The 19,856-nt window shown below is 41.9% G+C and overlaps 1 protein-coding gene across 3 annotated transcripts in view; it reads left to right on the top strand.

Annotated features, from left to right (window-relative positions):
• Nucleotides 1-205: 205 nt before the first annotated feature.
• LOC128660068 (uncharacterized) overlaps nucleotides 206-19,856 on the top strand; it is a 35,720-nt gene continuing 16,069 nt past the window's right edge. The window contains exons 1-3 of one of the 3 annotated variants that reach the window (XM_053713674.1): nucleotides 206-351; nucleotides 729-809; nucleotides 15,600-15,780. In XM_053713674.1, coding sequence (XP_053569649.1) covers nucleotides 15,682-15,780 — 99 coding nt within the window. In that variant the 5' untranslated portion in view covers nucleotides 206-351; nucleotides 729-809; nucleotides 15,600-15,681. The remainder of the gene's footprint in view (nucleotides 352-728; nucleotides 810-15,599; nucleotides 15,781-19,856) is intronic. The other 2 variants (XM_053713675.1, XM_053713673.1) reach the window with 2 other exon arrangements.

The following is a 19,856-nucleotide window of genomic DNA, read 5'->3' as shown; positions in this document are numbered from 1 at the left end:
TAACATGTAATATGGGTAGACTTGATAAACCTTTTTGGTTCTTATCTACCGTCAAATTCTATGTTTCTATGTCTCTATGTTGACACAGGGGTTGCCAAAAAACCTTCAATTTGTAAAAAGAGCAATATCTGCGAAGTGAAGCGCAATAAAACATTGTATGCCTGTGTGAGCGTATCATGCACAGAAGCAAAAGAAAGCAAATCTGTTCTGCTCAGGAGACTGGCTTACACAGCATCTGCAGCCGGAAAGGCTTGTGCACGTCATTCCCTGCACCACAACTGCTTGCCAGAGCTATCTGAGCTTCACATTCACCCAGTCTCCTGACTGCACAGCTCACGGCCGGGCACATGGGTGAGCAACAAGGGAGCCGGAGAGTATGGGAGGGGGCAGACACCTAACTACAGAGAACACAGCAGAGCACTGACTGTTCTACTTCTGATTTTATCACCATATACAGAATAGTCTTTGTCTTTAATATATTACAAAACAGCAAACTTTACTGGAGAATTGTGTAGAAAACAGATACGTTTCTCTAAATGGTTGTGATTGGGCTCTTTGTAAGATATTCCAACCTATTATAAAGCGTCTGAGCTTCTGGCAGAGATATTTCCCAGATCCCACTCATGTTTTGTGATCGAGTGTATTTAACTGGTAGGAGAAATATTAGTCGCATTGTCTGGGAGTGAAGTGTGTGATACTTATTCGCTATGTTTATTTTTTCTTTTCAGATACAGTCTGTAGGTGAATCCTGTTGAGAGAATATAACCCTGAGAGGCACAGAAGGATATAAAGGTTTTACCGAAATAGAGGTGAGGAGTTCTGGTGAATGCACCTGCTTATGTGTCTATTATGTGCTGGAGCGTTTTGGGGACAATACGTTTTTAAAGGGACCGTAATGTGTTTTATATATGCATATTGTACATCAATAATTAAGCACTGCATTTCAAAAGAGCGGCATACCTATGTTTGAAAAGCCTTTTTGGACAGCAGTATTTGTTTGCATTGATTTGCAGTACAGGGGACACACCCCTTGAATCTCCTTTTTTCTATACATAATGTTACAGTTGGTGTTTTGGATTATGCAGGATGCACTCTTGCTTCTCTGGGGCAGTGGGTTAAAGGGACAATAGACTCTAATATAAAATGCTTAAAGTGAAGGTCCATTTTGATGAATTTGTGCCCGGTTTTTAATAAACCTATTAAAAACAAGGGCACTTTAATTCATCAAAATTGACATTTCACTGTTTTCTTCAAAAACTTACCTTTTAATCCTGGAGCCACTCCAGCACTTCCTCCGCCCGTCACAAGCAGTCTTCTCGGATCCAAAATGACGGATTTGCCTATGATGAAAACTGAAAAGGCGCATGGCAGTTTCACAAACCTAACCCTGCCTCATATCTGTCCCTAATGTGCAGTTTGTTATCTTATCATTTCTGCTGAAGCCCAAAAATTTAGATTTTGTAAACACAATGACAGTGGCAAACCCTATGTTCTCCAGACCTAAGTCCCGATTTGCTCCTTCAAATTAGAAAAGTAATAGGTGGAGTTTGAAAAGCAATTGCCGCAAACAAGGTGTTAATCTGTTCTAATAATGTTCAGACTTTGTTGATATGTTAATCTATTAGAAGACTGCATTTTTTTTTTAAATTATAAAGTATTAACTGTCCCTTTAAATTACAGCTAAATCAGGCAAAATAAATCCTGACAGTAAAGTTTTTTAATTACAGTAAATTACATTCTCTTTTAGTAAAATCACTGTGTTGATGTTATATTATGCTTAGTTTTTATATATTTCACTGATGTTTGCTGTTCTTCCAGGCAGTGGGATTTAGTTGTAACTAGCACACGCTGATGTATGGGCAAATAACAGTATTAGACTACAGCCCCAAATGTAGAGAAAGGAAATAAAACAGAGCAGGAATTATATGAATCCAGATGCACATCTGTTTGCCATTAAAAATTAGCTTAAGAGACAGATTTCTCCCACGCACAATGTTCAGTTGTCGTCACTGCGTCCGTTTAGCCCAATATAAACATCTCACGAAAGGTTATCTTGCAAGTTATTGGTCTGTGATGCAACAACCTTTGTATTGTGCTATAGAGCAGGGCAGAAATATAACATACCTGGTCACTTAAAGAGATGGCGCACTGTAAAATGTTATCCCCTTGTATTAAATACTGCTCCACTTGTAATTTGGCCCTTAACGTGTTCCCAATGATCTATATTAATTCCTGGAGTGTATTAAATTGATTGCAAATAACTATTGAGATTTTCACTTTAGGTGGGAATATAGCAAACATCAAATGGCTATTTCAAAAACAAAATAAAGCTAAATAAGTGAAGTATTGGCTATTAACAAACTTTGTTAGACAGGAAAGAAATCACACTCCCAATGAAAGGTAGGAGAGATAAGTATTGTATCGTATCAGGATGATTGCAGTCCGCCTCCTAAAATGTGGCAGACAAGTTAAGGAGCCCTGGTCTTATGACCGCTGCTTCTTAACTTCAGTTTCTGGTTCGCCGGCTTCGTGCTGAGAAAGCAGCATCCGCTGCTTGTCAAATCTAGCCCAAAGTGTGTGTGTGTGTGAGAGAGAGAGAGAGAGAGAGAGAGAGAGAGGTATGTGTGTGTGTGAGAGAGAGATATGTGTGTGTGTGAGAGAGAGAGAGAGAGAGAGAGAGAGAGAGAGAGAGAATGTGTGTGTGTGAGAGAGATATGTGGGTGTGTGAGAGAGAATGTGTGTGTGTGAGAGAATGTGTGTGTGAGAGAGAATGTGTGTGTGAGAGAGAATGTGTGTGTGAGAGAGAATGTGTGTGTGAGAGAGAATGTGTTTGTGAGAGAGAATGTGTGTGTGAGAGAGAATGTGTGTGTGAGAGAGAATGTGTTTGTGAGAGAGAATGTGTGTGTGAGAGAGAATGTGTGTGTGTGAGAGAATGTGTGTGTGAGAGAGAGAATGTGTGTGTGTGAGAGAGAATGTGTGTGTGTGAGAATGTGTGTGTGTGTCAGAATGTGTGTGTGTGAGAATGTGTGTGTGTGTGTCAGAATGTGTGTGTGTGAGAATGTGTGTGTGTGTGTGAGAATGTGTGTGTGTGTGAGAGAGAATGTGTGTGTGTGTGTGAGAATGTGTGTGTGTGTGAGAGAGAATGTGTGTGTGTGAGAATGTGGGTGTGAGAATGTGTGTGTGTGAGAGAGAGAATGTGTGTGTGTGTGAGAGAGAATGTGTGTGTGTGAGAGAATGTGTGTGTGAGAGAGAATGTGTGTGTGTGAGAATGTGTGCTTGTGTCAGAATGTGTGTGTGTGAGAATGTGTGTGTGTGTGAGAATGTGTGTGTGTGAGAATGTGTGTGTGTGTGTGTGTGTCAGAATGTGTGTGTGTGTGTGAGAATGTGTGTGTGTGTGAGAATGTGTGTGTGTGAGAATGTGTGTGTGTGTGAGAATGTGTGTGTGAGAGAGAGCATAAGGGAGTGTATCTGTGTGCCTACTGACATCTGCTAAGGAATGCTGAGTTAACCTATTGGGGCATATTTATCAAGCTCCGAATGGAGCTTGATGCCCCGTGTTTCTGACGAGCCTGCAGACTCGCCAGAAACAGCAGTTATGAAGCAGCGGTCACAAAGAGCGCTGCTCCATAACCCTGTCCGCCTGCTCTGAGCAGGCAGATAGACATTGCCGGAAATCAACCCGATCGAGTATGATCAGGTTGATTGACACCCCCTGCTGGCCGCGAGTCTGCAGGGGGCGGCGTTGCACCAGCAGCTCTTGTGAGCTGCTGGTGCAATGCTGAATACGGCGAGTGTATTGCTCGTCGTATTCAGCAAGGTCTGGCGGACCTGATCCGCACTGTCGCATCAGGTCCGCCAGACCTTCATAAATAGGGGCCATTGTCTCATCTGCTTTCAGGTATGTGAATTAAGGCCCTGCATCGAAATCCTGCTATTCCCTGCTTTTCTGTCATTTTACTCCAAGTCTCTCTGTGTATATATATATATTGAGCACATGAATTTACTCTGTTAAAATTAAGTCCTGCATTTATTGTAATGGTTTTTTCCAATGTCTCAATTCTAACGTCTAGTTAATTGTCATGTGATGCTCACTCCTTATCAATACTTACTATAACTCTAAAATGTATAGTTGTCTTATGTCACAGTTTTAACCCCCTCCAAATGTTATTGTTTGTTTACTTAACTCATCTCACCCTGACCAGAATCTAACATTCCAATTGGCCTTACCAACTGTCTTTGATTAGCAATCAACTAAATTTAGTGGACTCAGCTGACCGCCCTGCCTATATATATTACACACTAGTCTGGGAAGTGCATTGCACAGGGGGTGCATTGCCTACAGGGCAGTGTACTTTTTTTTTAACAATAGCATATGTTCACATTTTCAAAGTGAACATTTTATAATTGAGGCACTAATTTTTAAGAATTGAACAAGGATGGGGCAAGACACAAGGCAAGTACTCTTGTAAAACTGTGTTTTATGTATCTCATTGTATCCTTTTGCAAGTGCTGCTTTAACACTGTGTCTTATGTGTTTACTTGGTTCCCACTTTCATAATAATGCTCAATATCTTCATATTCAAACTACATTACTCAATTACTCCTTCTCCCTCTCCACCTGCACTGTTCATTAGCCCATCTCTCTTATACTCACCTTACTTTTGTACTCATGAACTCTACCTATTCCTAAATACTCTCTCTCCCCCCTGCACTTCAGCCAAAAAACAGTCTCATTACTGCAAATCTGCTTCTCATCTCATGTCACTCTCCCTCTTGCTCATACTAGCTGCTGGAGACATCTCCCCTAATCCTGGTCCCTCACAACCTCCTAGCCTTTCACATCCTTGTGTGCCTTTCAATAGACTTCATAAACTAAACTCTGGTAACCTTAATCACATTCCTCTTACATCTAAAACCACCTCCCCCTTCACTTGTGCACTCTGGAACTCTCGCTCTGTTTGCAACAAGCTCACTTCTATCCATGATCTCTTTATCTCCCACTCTCTTAACCTTCTGGCTCTTACAGAAACCTGGCTCTCTGCTTCAGACACAGGGGGCTAGTTATCAAGCCGTCTACTTTACCTGCCTTTGCCGGTTCAATACGCCCGCCTAAGCTCGCCTACCATCGCCGCCGCGGACCTGCAAAATTTCGCCTAAGTTATCAAAAAAGCTGTCAAAAAGCCGCGCACCAAGTATGGGGCGATGAGCAGCAGATTGTGAGAGTTATCACTCATCTGATCTCGCTGCTCTTCGGCTTTTTGACAGCTTTATTGCTAGCCTGTCACTAAGCACCCACACCAACTACACTGTTCTACCCCCTATACTGGCGCCCCCGGAGCCCCCCGCAACTAAATAAAGTTATTAACCCCTAAACCGCCACTCCTAGACCCCGCCGCAACTCTTATAAATGTATTAACCCCTCCCGGACACCGCCGCTCCTGGACACCGCCGCCACCTACATTATACCTAGTAACCCCTATCCTGCCCCCCCCTATACCACCGCCGCCTATAATAAAGTTATTAACCCCTATCCTGCGGATCCCGGACCTCGCCGCAACTAAAGAAATAGTTTAACCCCTAAACCGCCGCTCCCGGACCCTGCCGCAACCTATATTAAACTTATTAACCCCTAATCTGCCCCCCTACACCGTCGCCACCTATAATAAATTTATTAACCCCTATCCTGCCCCCCCTACACCGCCGCCACTGTAATAAAATTATTAACCCCTAAACCTAAGTCTAACACTAACCCTAACACCCCCTTAACTTAAATATTAATTAAATAAATCTAAATAATATTTCTCTTATTAACTAAATTAATCCTATTTAAAAATAAATACTTATACTTATAATACTTAAATACCTTTACAATAAACCCTAATATAGCTACAATATAAATAATAATTTTATTGTAGCTATCTTAGGATTTATTTTTATTTTACAGGCAACTTTCAATTTATTTTAACTAGGTACAATAGCTATTAAATAGTTATTAACTATTTAATAGCTACCTAGTTAAAATAAAGAGAAATTTACCTGTAAAATATAAACTAACCTAAGTTACAATTACACCTAACACTACACTATACTTTAATAAATTATTCCTATTTAAAACTAAATACTTACCTGTAAAATAAACCCTAAGATAGCTACAATGTAATTAATAATTACATTGTGGCTATTTTAGGATTTATATTTATTTTACAGGTAACTTTGTATTTATTTTAGCTAGTTAGAATAGTTATTAAATAGTTATTAACTATTTAATAACTACCTAGCTAAAAGAAATACAAAATTACCTGTAAAATAAATCCTAACCTAAGTTACAATTAAACCTAACACTACACTATCATTAAATTAATGAAAAAAATTACCTACAAATAACTACAATTAAATTAAATTAAATAAACTAACTAAAGTACAAAAAATAAAAAAAGCTAAGTTACAAAAAATAAAAAAAATAAGTTACAAACATTTAAAAAATATTACAACAATTTTAAGCTACTTACACCTAATCTAAGACCCCTAATAAAATAACAAAGCCCCCCAAAATAAAAAAATTCCCTACCCTATTCTACATTAAAAAGTTACCAGCTCTATTACCTTACCAGCCCTTCAAAGGGCCTTTTGTGGGGCATGCCCCAAAGAAAACAGCTCTTTTGCCTGTAAAATAAAAATACAAACCCCCCCAACATTAAAACCCACCACCCACATACCCCTAATCTAACCCAAACCCCCCTTAAATAAACCTAACACTACCCCCTGAAGATCATCCTACCTTGAGCCATCTTCAGCCAGCCGACCCACCGATGGAACCGAAGAGGCAGAAGTCATCATCCAAGGGGCGCTGAAGAAGTCTTCCATCCGATGAAGTCATCATCCAGGCGGCGCTGAAGAGGTCTTCCATCTGATAAAAGTCTTCATCCAGGCGGCGTCTTCAATCTTCATCCATCCGGAGCGGAGCGGAGCCATCTTCAGATGAGCCGACGCGGAGCCATCCTCTTCTTCCCGACGACTAACAACGAATGAAGGTTCCTTTAAGGGACGTCATCCAAGATGGCGTCCCTTCAATTCCGATTGGCTGATAGGATTCTATCAGCCAATCGGAATTAAGGTAGGAAAAATCTGATTGGCTGATTGAATCAGCCAATCAGATTGAAGTGCAATCCGATTGGCTGATCCAATCAGCCAATCAGATTGAGCTTGCATTCTATTGGCTGTTCCGATCAGCCAATAGAATGCGAGCTCAATCTGATTGGCTGATTGGATCAGCCAATCGGATTGAACTTCAATCTGATTGGCTGATTCAATCAGCCAATCAAGTTGCCTGTAAAATAAAAATAAATCCTAAGATAGTTACAATATAATTATTATTTATATTGTAGCTATATTACGGTTTATTTTAAAGGTAAGTATTTATTTTTAAATAAGAATAATTTAGTTAATAAGAGAAATATTATTTAAATTTATTAGGTGTTAGTGTTAGACTTAGGTTTAGGGGTTAATAATTTTATTACAGTGGCGGCGGTGTAGGGGGGGCAGGATAGGGGTTAATAAATGTATTATAGGTGGCGACAGTATAGGGGGGGCAGGATAGGGGTTAATAAATTTATTATAATGGCGGCGGTGTAGGGGGGGCAGGATAGGGGTTAATAGGGGTTAATAGGTATAATGTAGGTGGCGACGGGGGCCGGGAGCGGCAGTTTAGGAGTTAATACATATATTATAGTTGCGGCGGGCACCGGGAGCGGCGGTTTAGGGGTTAACATATTTAGTATAGCTTGTGGTCGGCTCCGGGAGTGGCGGTTTAGGGGGTAAACACTTTATTTAGTTGCGGCGGTGTATGGGGGGACAGATTAGGGGTGTTTAGACTCAGGGTACATGTTAGGGTGTTAGGTGTAGACATCTCCCATAGGAATTAATGGGATGTCTGGCAGCAGCGAACATGAACTTTCGCTATGGTCAGACTCCCATTGATTCCTATGGGATCCGCTGCCTCCAGGGCGGCGGTTTGAAAACCAGGTGCGCTGGGCCGTAAAAGTGCCAAGCGTACCTGCTAGTTTTTGGATAACTAGCAAAAGTAGTCAGATTGTTTCGAACTTGTGTGCGGAACATCTGTAGTGACGTAAGAATCGATCTGTGTCGGACTGAGTCCGGCGGATCGAAGCTTACGTTACAAAATTCTACTTTTGCCGGTGTCTAGGGCTTGATAACTAAGGCGAATCAGCCTCGCCACAAATACGCTGCGGAATTCCAGCGTATTTGAGGTTGACAGCTTGATAACTAGGAGCCACAGCATCCACTGCTGCACTGTCACATGGGGGTCTCCATTTCAGCCAAACTCCTAGGTCTGGCAATACAGAAGGAAGTGGTGTCACTATTTTACTTTTCTCTCGTTGCACCTTCCAACAAATACAGCCCTTCTCTTCACTCACATTTTCTTCATTTGAAGCACACATGATTCGGTTATTCTCTCCCCTCTCTATACGTATTGCAGTCATATACCACCCCCTGGCTCCCCAACTCAATTTTTAGATCACTTTGCTGCCTGGCTTCCTTATTTCTTTTCTTCAGACACCCCTGCCCTCATTCTTGGTGACTTTAACATCCCTCTTGACAATCCCACTGCAAAACAACTTCTTCAACTCACTTCCTCTTTCGGCCTGCCACAATGGACTGACTCTCCCACTCACAAAGATGGTCATTCCCTTGATCTGACTTTCACCTATCAATGCACTCTTTCAAATTTACAAACTCCCCTTTTCCTCTCTCTGACCATCATCTCCTAACTTGCAACATCACTTCCCTACCTACAACTCCCCCTCCCTCTACCCCTCACACCAAACTTCACAGAAGCACTAAGTTACTAGATCTGCATCAGCTTGCTAGCTCTCTCAAACCTCTCCTCTCATCCATCATCTCCTTTTCCTGCCCTGACCAATCTATCTGCCAGTATAATTCCACCCTTACATTGGTCATTGACACTCTGGCCCCTCCAACCTTAGATCAGAAACCACACTCTCATCCTCAGCCCTGGCATACTCCTCTGACACGATACCTATGCAGATGCTCCCTTAGTGCTGAGCGACACTGGAGGAAATCTCGGAGTTCAGCTGACTTTCTTCACTACAAGTTCATTCTGAACTCCTACTATTCTGCCCTTAATCTTTATAAGCAACAATATTTTTCAAATCTCATCTCTACTCTTTCCTCTAACCCTAAATGTCTGTTCTACATGTTCAACACTCTTCTCCGCCCACCCCCACCTCCTAACACAACCTCTCTCTCAGCTCAAGATTTTGCCAGCCACTTCAACAACAAAATTGACCCCATCAGAAGTGAAATCAGCTCTCAACATACTTCCAATCTCCTACCCCCTCAAAAGCTCACGATCACCCAAAACCCAAATATCCAAAAATGCAGCTCTTTTGCCCCTGTTAATGAGGATGAAGTTTCTGCCCTTATACTGTCCTCCCACCTCACTTCCTGTCCCCTCGACCCCATCACCTCACAGCTACTCTCCTCCCTCTCTTCTACCCTCACCCCCATACTCACACACATTTTCAACCTCTCCCTCAGCACTGGTATATTTCTCTCATCTCTAAAACATGCACTGGTCACACCTATCCTCAAAAAACCTTCCCTCGATCCAGCCTCCCCTTCCAACTACCGCCCTATTTCCCTACTCCCTCTTGCCTCAAAGCTCCTCAAAAAGCTAGTTTATACACGTCTATCCCATTTCCTTACACTAAACTCTCTTCTTGACCCACTGCAATCTGGATTTCATTCCCATCACTCTACAGAGACAGCAATTGTCAAAGTTACCAATGACCTACTTACCGCAAAATCCAAAGGCCACTTCTCTCTGCTTATCCTCCTTGACTTGTCTGCACGCCTTTGACACTGTTGACCACCCTCTTCTGCTCCAAACCCTACAATCCTTCGGCATCTGTAACACAGCTCTCTTGTGGTTCTCTTCCTACCTGACTAACCGTACATTTAGTGTAGCCTTCTACGGAGCATCCTCTTCCCCGTTACCACTTTCTGTTGGGGTACCTCAAGGCTCTGTCCTTGGTCCCCTTCTCTTTTCAATCTGCACGTCATCACTAGGTTCCTTAATAATGTCCCATAGGTTTCAATACCATTTGTATGCCGATGACACCCAAATCTACTTCTCTGGACCAGACCTACCTCCTTCCTTACTAACCCGTGTCACTAACTGTCTTTCTCACATCTCATCTTGGATGTCCTCTCACTACCTTAAGCTAAATCTCTCCAAAACTGAACTCCTTATTTTTCCCCCTTCTTCCAATGTCTCCACCCCCAAAATTTCTAACCCGATGTCTTGGGGTCACACTTGTCTCAGATCTCTCCTTCACTCAGTCCTTGGCTAAAGCCTGCCACTTCCACCTTAAAAACATCGCTAAAATTAGACATTTCCTTACACAAGATACAACCAAGATTTTAATCCACTCTCTCATCCTTTCCCACCTCGACTACTGCAACTCCGTCCTCTCTGGTCTACCTAGCTGCCGCATAGCTCCTTTACAATCCATTATGAATGCCTCTGCCAGGCTCATCTTCCTTACTCGTCGCTCTTCATCTGCTGCACCTCTCTGCCAATCCCTCCGCTGGCTTCCTCTTGCCTCTAGGATTAAACATAAAATCCTCATCCTGACATATAAAGCTGTGAACTGCACTGCTCCCCCCTACATCTCAGAACTTGTCTCTAGATACTCTCCCTCCCGTCCCCTTCGATCAGCTCAGGATCTCCTCCTCTCCTCCTCTCTTGTTACTTCCTCACATTCCCATTTACAGGACTTCTCCAGACTGGCCCTCATCTTGTGGAATTCCCTGCCTCGCTCCATAAGACTCTCCCCTAGTTTTAACAGCTTCAATTGCTCCCTAAAAACTCTACTATTCAGGGATGCTTACAACCAGCACTAACCTTTCCTAACTCCATTGCTTTCCCCTTGAACCCCTTAGAATGTAAGCCTATGGGCCCAGCTGTTTACAGATCGCTTCATAAGAGCCGACTATAACAGTGAAACTCTCAGCAGGGCCCTCTACCCACCTGACCCCTACAAAAGCTATCCTGTACACCGACTATGTTTATAGCGCTGCAGAATCTGTTGGCGCTCTACAAATACCTGATAATAATAATAATAATAATAGAGTGAGAGAGGAAAGACTAAGGGCCAATGATGTAAAGCTCTGTGCTCTGGTAAGATTATCCAAGACATCTCGTCAGTACCGCAAGGTACCTACCTGACTAACCGTACATTTAGTGTAGCCTTCTCCGGAGCATCCTCTTCCCCGTTACCATTTTCTGTTGGGGTACCTCAAGGCTCTGTCCTTGGTCCCCTTCTCTTTTCAATCTACACGTCATCACTAGGTTCCTTAATAATGTCCCATAGGTTTCAATACCATTTGTATGCCGATGACACCCAAATCTACCTCTCTGCACCAGACCTACCTCCTTCCTTACTAACCCGTGTCACTAACTGTCTTTCTCACATCTCATCTTGGATGTCCTCTCACTACCTTAAGCTAAATCTCTCCAAAACTGAACTCCTTATTTTTCCCCCTTCTTCCAATGTCTCCACCCCCAAAATTTCTAACCCGATGTCTTGGGGTCACACTTGACTCAGATCTCTCCTTCACTCCTCACATTCAGTCCTTGGCTAAAGCCTGCCGCTTCCACCTTAAAAACATCGCTAAAATTAGACATTTCCTTACACAAGATATACAACCAAGATTTTAATCCACTCTCTCATCCTTTCCCGCCTCGACTACTGCAACTCCGTCCTCTCTGGTCTACCTAGCTGCCGCATAGCTCCTTTACAATCCATTATGAATGCCTCTGCCAGGCTCATCTTCCTTACTCCTCGCTCTTCATCTGCTGCACCTCTCTGCCAATCCCTTCGCTGGCTTCCTCTTGCCTCTAGGATTAAACATAAAATCCTCATCCTGACATATAAAGCTGTGAACTGCACTGCTCCCCCCTACATCTCAGAACTTGTCTCAAGATACTCTCCCTCCCGTCCCCTTCGATCAGCTCAGGATCTCCTCCTCTCCTCCTCTCTTGTTACTTCCTCACATTCCCGTTTACAGGACTTCTCCAGACTGGCCCTCATCTTGTGGAATTCCCTGCCTCGCTCCATAAGACTCTCCCCTAGTTTTAACAGCTTCAAGCACTCCCTAAAAACTCTACTATTCAGGGATGCATACAACCAACACTAACCTTTCCTAACGCCATTGCTTTCCCCTTGAACCCCTTAGAATTTAAGCCTATGGGCCCAGCTGTTTACAGATCGCTTCATAAGAGCCGACTACAACAGTGAAACTCTCGGCAGGGCCCTCTACCCACCTGACCCCTACAAAAGCTATCCTGTACACCGACTATATTTACAGCGCTGCGGAATCTGTTGGCGCTCTACAAATACCTGATAATAATAATAATAGAGTGAGAGAGGAAAGACTAAGGTCCAATGATGTAAAGCTCTGTGCTCTGGTAAGATTATCCAAGACGTCTCGTCAGTACCGCAAGGTCTCTTATCTCACTGTGCAGATTCTGAATGTAAAGGAAATACACACACATAACAATTTGTGCTTAAACCACCACAAACATTTTGTGAGATTTCTCTCTATGTCCGTGAGTGTTTGATCATTGGGCAGAGAGAGCACAAAAGAGATAGGAAGAAGGACAAGTAGTGTAAATAACTATTGTGTTTATATCAGGCAATCAGCAGCAAGCACACAACTGAGACTGCTGCATTTGTATCAATTTGTATCAACTTAAAGTTTTTTTCCAAGAAAAATATGTTACAAAAACATATCTTTGAAGTTCATTATAATCTATTTTAGTACAATATCCCTTTAATACCATGCTTGATCAACCTCTAACACGTCAGCTGGAAGGCTGGGCCATGTATCTAATAATTTACAGAAAGCCTATCTTTACCTATACACCACAAATGGAGCACTTCTAGATCATAACATCTGAGGGTGCATAAAGTTGAGCACAAATCTAAATATCAAGGGGTAAATACAGTAAGCAGCGAATGCTGCTTTCTATGCCCGAAGATTCCAGCTCGCTGAAAAAAAGTGTGATGGATTCCCCTGGCTACCCCGACTGGGTAGCTCCACCAAAAGGGTCCTGCTTCCTCCCTGCCGACTGCAGCTTTGTAGCTGCCAAGGGACTGCAGCCAGTAGCCCATCCTGATACCAGACAGCACCAGTATTCAGGATCCCACCCAGTGACAGACTCCTGCTACCTAGACTGGGTAGCTCTTGCAGAGGGTCCTTCCTGTCCCTGGCAACAGAAATTGTAACAAATGTCCACAGCGCTTCTTATATCAAATGTCCTTTATTTGTCACACAGACACCACAAATAAAAGCGACGTTTCGGGTAACAACCCTTATTTATGCTTTATCTTATTATTAAAGCATGAATAAGGGTTGTTACCCGAAACGTCACTTTTATTTGTGATGTTTGATATAAGAAGCACTGTGGACATTTATTACAAGTTCTATGGATATATGAGATTTTGCAGAGTCCCGGTTTTCACATGCGCAAATCTTTTAAGTTGCTGTCTTACTTTCAAGTACATGGCTGATATGTCCCTGACAACAGGTCGCTATGTATCAGAGAAAGTGATTATAGCAGGAGCCCACCCAAATAACTAGACAGACTAGCATTCAGGTGAAACAAGAACTGATTTTATTGTGAAACACACTCGCCTTATATACACGCACAAAGGGGTCAATTTAACATGGTGCGGACAGACATAATCCGCTATAGTGAATCATGTTCGCCGCACATCGATAAATGCCGACAGCATACACTGTCGGCATTTATCATTGCACCAGCAGTTCTTGTGAACTGCTGGTGCAATACCGCCCCCTGCAGATTCGCGACCAATCGGCTGCTAGCAGGGGGTGTCAATCAACCCGATCATATTGGATCGGGTTAATTTTTGGCGATGTCTGTCCGCCGCCTCTCTCTCTCTCTCACAGACACACATTCTCTCTCACACACACACATTCTCTTTAGACTGCTACTTTATAACATGGGGCATCAATCTCCATACAGAGCTTGATAAATAGGCCCCAAAGGGTCTTATCCCCCTCCCAAATCTCCCACCATTCCAGCCCCTCCAGACAGGCTGGCGCCTCCATAGCAGCAACAGTCCCACAGAGCCCCAGGACCCAGAGGTGGCAGTTTGGGGTGATCCCGGTGGCGCGGCAGCACTTCCATGGTGTCATTTGAAAGCTCTCGGTCCCCAGATGCCACAGTCCAAAAAGCAGCATGATTCATTACTGGGGACTGGAGTTACAGCCCGGTAAAGATAGGGGGGTAGGGGTGTCCAAAAAACCCCGGTTCCCAAAGGATCTTCCCTCCGGCAATCACCCCACCAATCCCCTACCAATCCCCAAAACAGCGAAGCTCTGAGGCAAAGGGCCGCTGGAGCGACCAGGGGTAAAGTTTGTGGGTGTCCAGCATTAAGCGGCCAACCGGTAGTTCCAGGAGCCCGGCCAGCCTGAGAGGGGTTAGGTGGGTATCCGTTGAGGTGCGGCCCGCCGGCAGTTCCAGGAGCCCTGCCAGCCTAAAAGGGTTTTCCCAGTCAGAGATCAGCTTTTCTCTGACAAAGTTCACATTACAAAATAAAGGAAACAACAGGTCTGGGAGATCACGGTTGCTCTCAGGAGCCCAAATCCACTGAGAAACAGGAGGGGGTGTGGTAGTAAGAGGTAGGGGTTTAACGCTTGCAGTCCGGTATCTGTGATATTAAGTTAAGAAGCATTGGTCGTAAGACCGCTGCTCCTTAACTTGTCGGCCACCTGCTAGCGGCCTTTTGGCCTCGAATGTGCAGGGGCGGCATTGCACAAGCATTTCACAAGGAATGTTTGTGCAATGTTAAATACCGACAGCGTATGCCGTCAGCATTTAGCGTTGTCAGGCGGACATAATTTGCTGCAGCGAATCATGTCCGGCCGGCATATGATAAATTGACCCCCTATGTGTGTATTGATCAATCCGTTTGCCCTCTCCCCTTGCTCTGCACAGTGCACTGGGCATGTAAAGACAGCACAAGCCTGTAAATTCAGAGCAGCCGGCGCCTTTGAGGTTTAGGGGGCTGCAGTAAAGAATGGAGGTACCTGGTACTCCCAGTGCCCCCCGTAGAACCTTCTCTGCCTGCTGTGTCGTATGTTTATGTGCAACTAATAATGTGCAAGCTCACTGCCCTTTTTGATTCAGATAGAGCATGTGATTTTAAACAACTTTCTAATTTACTTCTATTATCAAATTTTCTTTGTTCGTTTGGTATCTTTTTTTGAAAAGCAGGGGGCGTATGTTTATGGCTTGATGCCTACCTAGGTATCTCTTCACCACAGAATATCATGAAAACAAAGAACATTTGGTATGCTCTGTCTGAATCACAATAGAATATTTTTGGGTTTCATATCCCTTTAAATAACATTCCAGCAATATTTCTGTGATGTTTTTTTCTGGCTACGCTGAGCAGTGCCAGGTAGTGTCTTGTTTGCGGTTACACAATCATGTTTATTACTGTGCCTTGTGTTATTCCCCTCAGTGGCTGGCTTCCCTGGGTATACTCTGAGCAGAGAGCGCACACAACATTACGTTAAATAGCAAGGAGACACCTGGTCCTGAAGATGAGGTCCCTAATACTCACTGGATGCTTCTCACTGCTGCTGCTGGCGCTTGTTTCCCTGAGTGACCTTGTAAATGCGCAAGTTCCTGCTGAGAGAAAGGTGAGTTACTTACACGTACTGTATACTGAGCATATAAACAAGTGTTTATTAACTAACTACGCTCTTGCTCTGCTCTTTTTTATACATTTCTTTTTTATAAAACATTTTGCATTTTCTAAACTTTCAGCTTGTTTCCTGTTGTGATTCATGTATGTTTTATTTTTTATGACACCATCAGATAACACCTAGTAAACCTGTAACTGTTGTATACTAACAGGATATTGACTTGCTAAACACATTTACCCTCTTCACCACCATAAGCCTGGCAGGCAGGGGCAGATCCTGAGGCAGCGCTTGGCACCCCCAGCCATTGTTGTATCACCCCCTGTTTATTAAATGCTGCAAATTGCCCAAACCAGCTATTTAATTTGAAGTTTTTGCAGATCACAGACTTTGCTTTTTGGACTTTTGTGAGTTAGTCTCTCTGTTAGCAGGACAAGCAGAGGATGGGACAAGAAGAGAATTCAAAGGAACATTAATGTATTCTTTCTTTCTTTTTTTATTTTTTTTATTTAAAGAGATAAAGAAGAGTGCACATGTCTTAAAGGGCCACTCAATCAAAATTAAATTTTCATTATTCAGATAGAGCATACAATTTTAAACAACTTTCTAATTTACTTCCATTAACTAAATGTGCACAGTCTTTTTATATTTAAACTTTTTGAGTCAACAGCTCCTACTGAGCATGTGCAAGAATAAGTGTGTATGCATTTGTGAATGGCTGATGGCTGTCACATGGTACGTGTATGCATTTGTGATTGGCTGATGGCTGTCACATGGTACAGGGGGAGTGGAAAAAGACATAACTTTTAAAATTGTCAGAAAAAAATCTACTACTCATTTGAAGTTCAAACTAAGTGCTATTGCATTGTCTTGTTATCTTGCATTTGTTGATTATGGAAATCTACAGTGTTGACTGGTCCTTTAAGCACTAAATGGCAGCAGTTTTGCAAGAATGTTATACAGTTGCAAGACCAATAGATGGCTGCACTATTTTCTGCCACATAGTTCTCCAGACCCCTACTTAGAAACAAAGCAAATTTGATAAGTGAAGCAAACTGGAAACTTTAAAAAATGGTATCCTCCGTCTGAATCTCAAATGAACATCTTTGGGTTTCATTTCCCTTTAACTCCTTTGTTACTGGGAATTTCAGAGAAAAACTCGCCCACAATACCGGAGAATATTTAGCATTTTTGCCATCACTCCATTTAAACAGACATAGAGCCTTGTTTTTTTTTTTTATTTACCTGTCAAAACTATATATATATATTTAAGTAGACAACCCAAGATATTGATCTCGGCCCATTTTGGTATATTTCATACCACCATTTCACCACCAAATGCCATCAAATAAACATATACAAATCAATTGTGAACTTTATCACAAACTTTGGGTTTCTCACTGAAATTGGTTACACACCGCTTGTGCAATCATCATGACACAACAACAGTTGAAAATGCCAAAGCAAATGAACAAGTTATATGGGATTAACTCTTTCCTACTTCATAACCCTAGCCCTTATACTGAGAGTGGTGACCGATGTGCATATTAATAGTCAAGTTTCTCAGTATACTGTCACTTTCATACTTCGGAGAGTATATAAAGTATATAAATGGGAACTTGGTCAGTTAGGGCGCGTTGAATATTTACCAGCTTGGATTTTTTGTAATTGTTATTATTATTATCAGGTATTTGTAGAGCGCCAACAGATTCCGCAGCGCTATAAACATAGGCGGTATACAAGATAACATTTATAGGGATCAAATGGGTAGAGGGTAGATTTCTGATGATCATGTGCTATGTACCACTGTGAATGCGTCTTGTGTTTAAATACATAGCTCCTATAGGAATTGTGGGTACATTTGATATTCAGTGAGCATTGCATATACAGAGAGTTACAGTTTCCTGTTTTTCCCTAAGACAGCTGCTGAGTTAGCACATTCTAAACACAAGTTTAATAGTGCACAAAAACAGTCTGAGGTTTGTTAGAATAAATCCTGTTGGTAGCATGATGTATATGTAAATCTAAACACTGCACTTTTATTTAAAGGGACAGTACATTGTAAAATTGTTTTTCCATTAATGTATTTTAAATGACTTATTATACCACCTGCAGAGTATAAAATATTTGAGAAATTGCATTTTCGGGTTTATTTGTGTATATGAAGTAGCTGGTTTTGTGCTTTGAAACCACAGTCTATTACAATGGGTTGAGCTTCAGGTAATATTAGATCTCATTATGTTATCACTTTTATGTACACAGACTTGCTTCCTTTTCTTATATTTGTGTAATCTCTTCTGCTGGCTGTGTTTACTTAGGCTTGTCAATAGCGTATACGCCAGTATCAAAACTTTCAGTATAGGTTGGGAAACCACAAGCTAAATCAGCTATTTCAAATGCTGAAATATGAGTAAAGGAGCTACTTACAACCAATTTAATACACTCTAGCAGGTAAAAAGGATCATTGGGAATAATTTAAAGGGGAGAAAGTTTTTGGGTGAACTGTCCCTTTAAAGGAACGTGTTGCATACATTTTCCTTTATCTGAGATGCAGTTTAATGACTAAACCTGTTTTTTCTGTATGTAAATGTCAGATTAGCTAAGCAGCATTCAATAAGCCATTTCTATTTAACTTCTCTTCCTGCTTTCTGCTGTCTGGTGAAAAAAACAACAACCAATCAGCATCATTAGACTTTTTGCACTGCTGTGATCATGTGGTGTTTTGCCATAATGTTGTGGGATTTCACAGTGCTATTGTTGTGTTTTGCCATAATCTTGTGGGATTTCACAGTGATCTTGGGGTGTTTTGCCATTATGTTGTAGGATTTCACAGTGATATTGTGGTGTTTTGCCATACTCTTGTTGGATTTCACAGTGATCTTGTGATGTTTTGCCATAATCTTGTTGGATTTCACAGTGATCTTGTGGTGTTTTGAAATAATCTTGTGGGATTTTACAGTGATGTTGTGGTGTTTTGTAATAATCTTGTGGGATTTTACACAGTGATCTTGTGGTGTTTTGAAATAATCTTGTGGGATTTTACAGTGATCTTGTGGTGTTTTGTAATAATCGTGTGGGATTTTACAGTGATAGTGTAGTGTTTTGCCATAATCTTGTGGGATTTTGCAGTGATATTGTAGTGTTTTGCCATAATCTTGTGGGATTTTACAGTGATCTTGTGGTGTTTTGAAATAATCTTGTGGGATATTACAGTGATCTTGTGGTGTTTTGCCATAATCTTGTGGGACTTTGCAGTGATATTATAGCGTTTTGCCATAATCGTGTGGGATTTCACAGTGATCTTGTGGTGTTTTGCCATAATCTTGTGGGATTTCACAGTGATCTTGTGTTGTTTTGCCATAATCTTGTGGGATTTCACAGTGATCTTGTCGTGTTTTGCCATAATGTTGTGTGTTTTTAAAATGATCTTGTGGAATGTTGTGGCATTTCACAGTGATCTTATGGTGTTTTGCCATAATCTTGTGGGATTTCACAATGATCTTGTTGTGTTTTGCCATAATCTTGTGGGATTTCACAATGATCTTGTTGTGTTTTGCCATAATCTTGTGGGATTTCTAGGTGATCTTGTGGTGTTTTGCCATAATGTTGTGGGATTTCACAGTGATCTTGTGGTGTTTTGCCATAATCTTGTGGGATTTCACAGTGATATTGTGGTGTTTTGCCATAATGTTGTGTGTTTTTACAATGACCTTGTGGTGTTTTGCCATAATCTTGTGGCATTTCACAGTGATTTTGTGATGTTTTGCCATAATCTTGTGGGATTTCACAGTGATCTTGTGGTGTTTTGCCATAATCTTGTGGGATTTCACAGTGATCTTGCCTTGTTTTGCCATAATCTTGTGGGATTTCACAGTGATTTTGTGGTGTTTTGCCATAATCTTGTGGGATTTCACAGTGATATTATGGTGTTTTGAAATAATCTTGTGGGATTTCACAGTGATATTTTGGTGTTTTGCTATCATGTTGTGGGATTTCACAGTGATATTGTGGTGTTTTGCAATAATCTTGTGGGATTTCACAGTGATATTGTGGTGTTTTGCCATAATCTTGTG

The sequence above is a fragment of the Bombina bombina genome, chromosome 5, assembly GCF_027579735.1.
Source record: "Bombina bombina isolate aBomBom1 chromosome 5, aBomBom1.pri, whole genome shotgun sequence".
Lineage (NCBI taxonomy): Eukaryota > Metazoa > Chordata > Amphibia > Anura > Bombinatoridae > Bombina > Bombina bombina.
The sequence above is the reverse complement of the archived record's forward strand: the minus strand, read 5'-3'. Positions and strand labels throughout refer to the sequence as shown.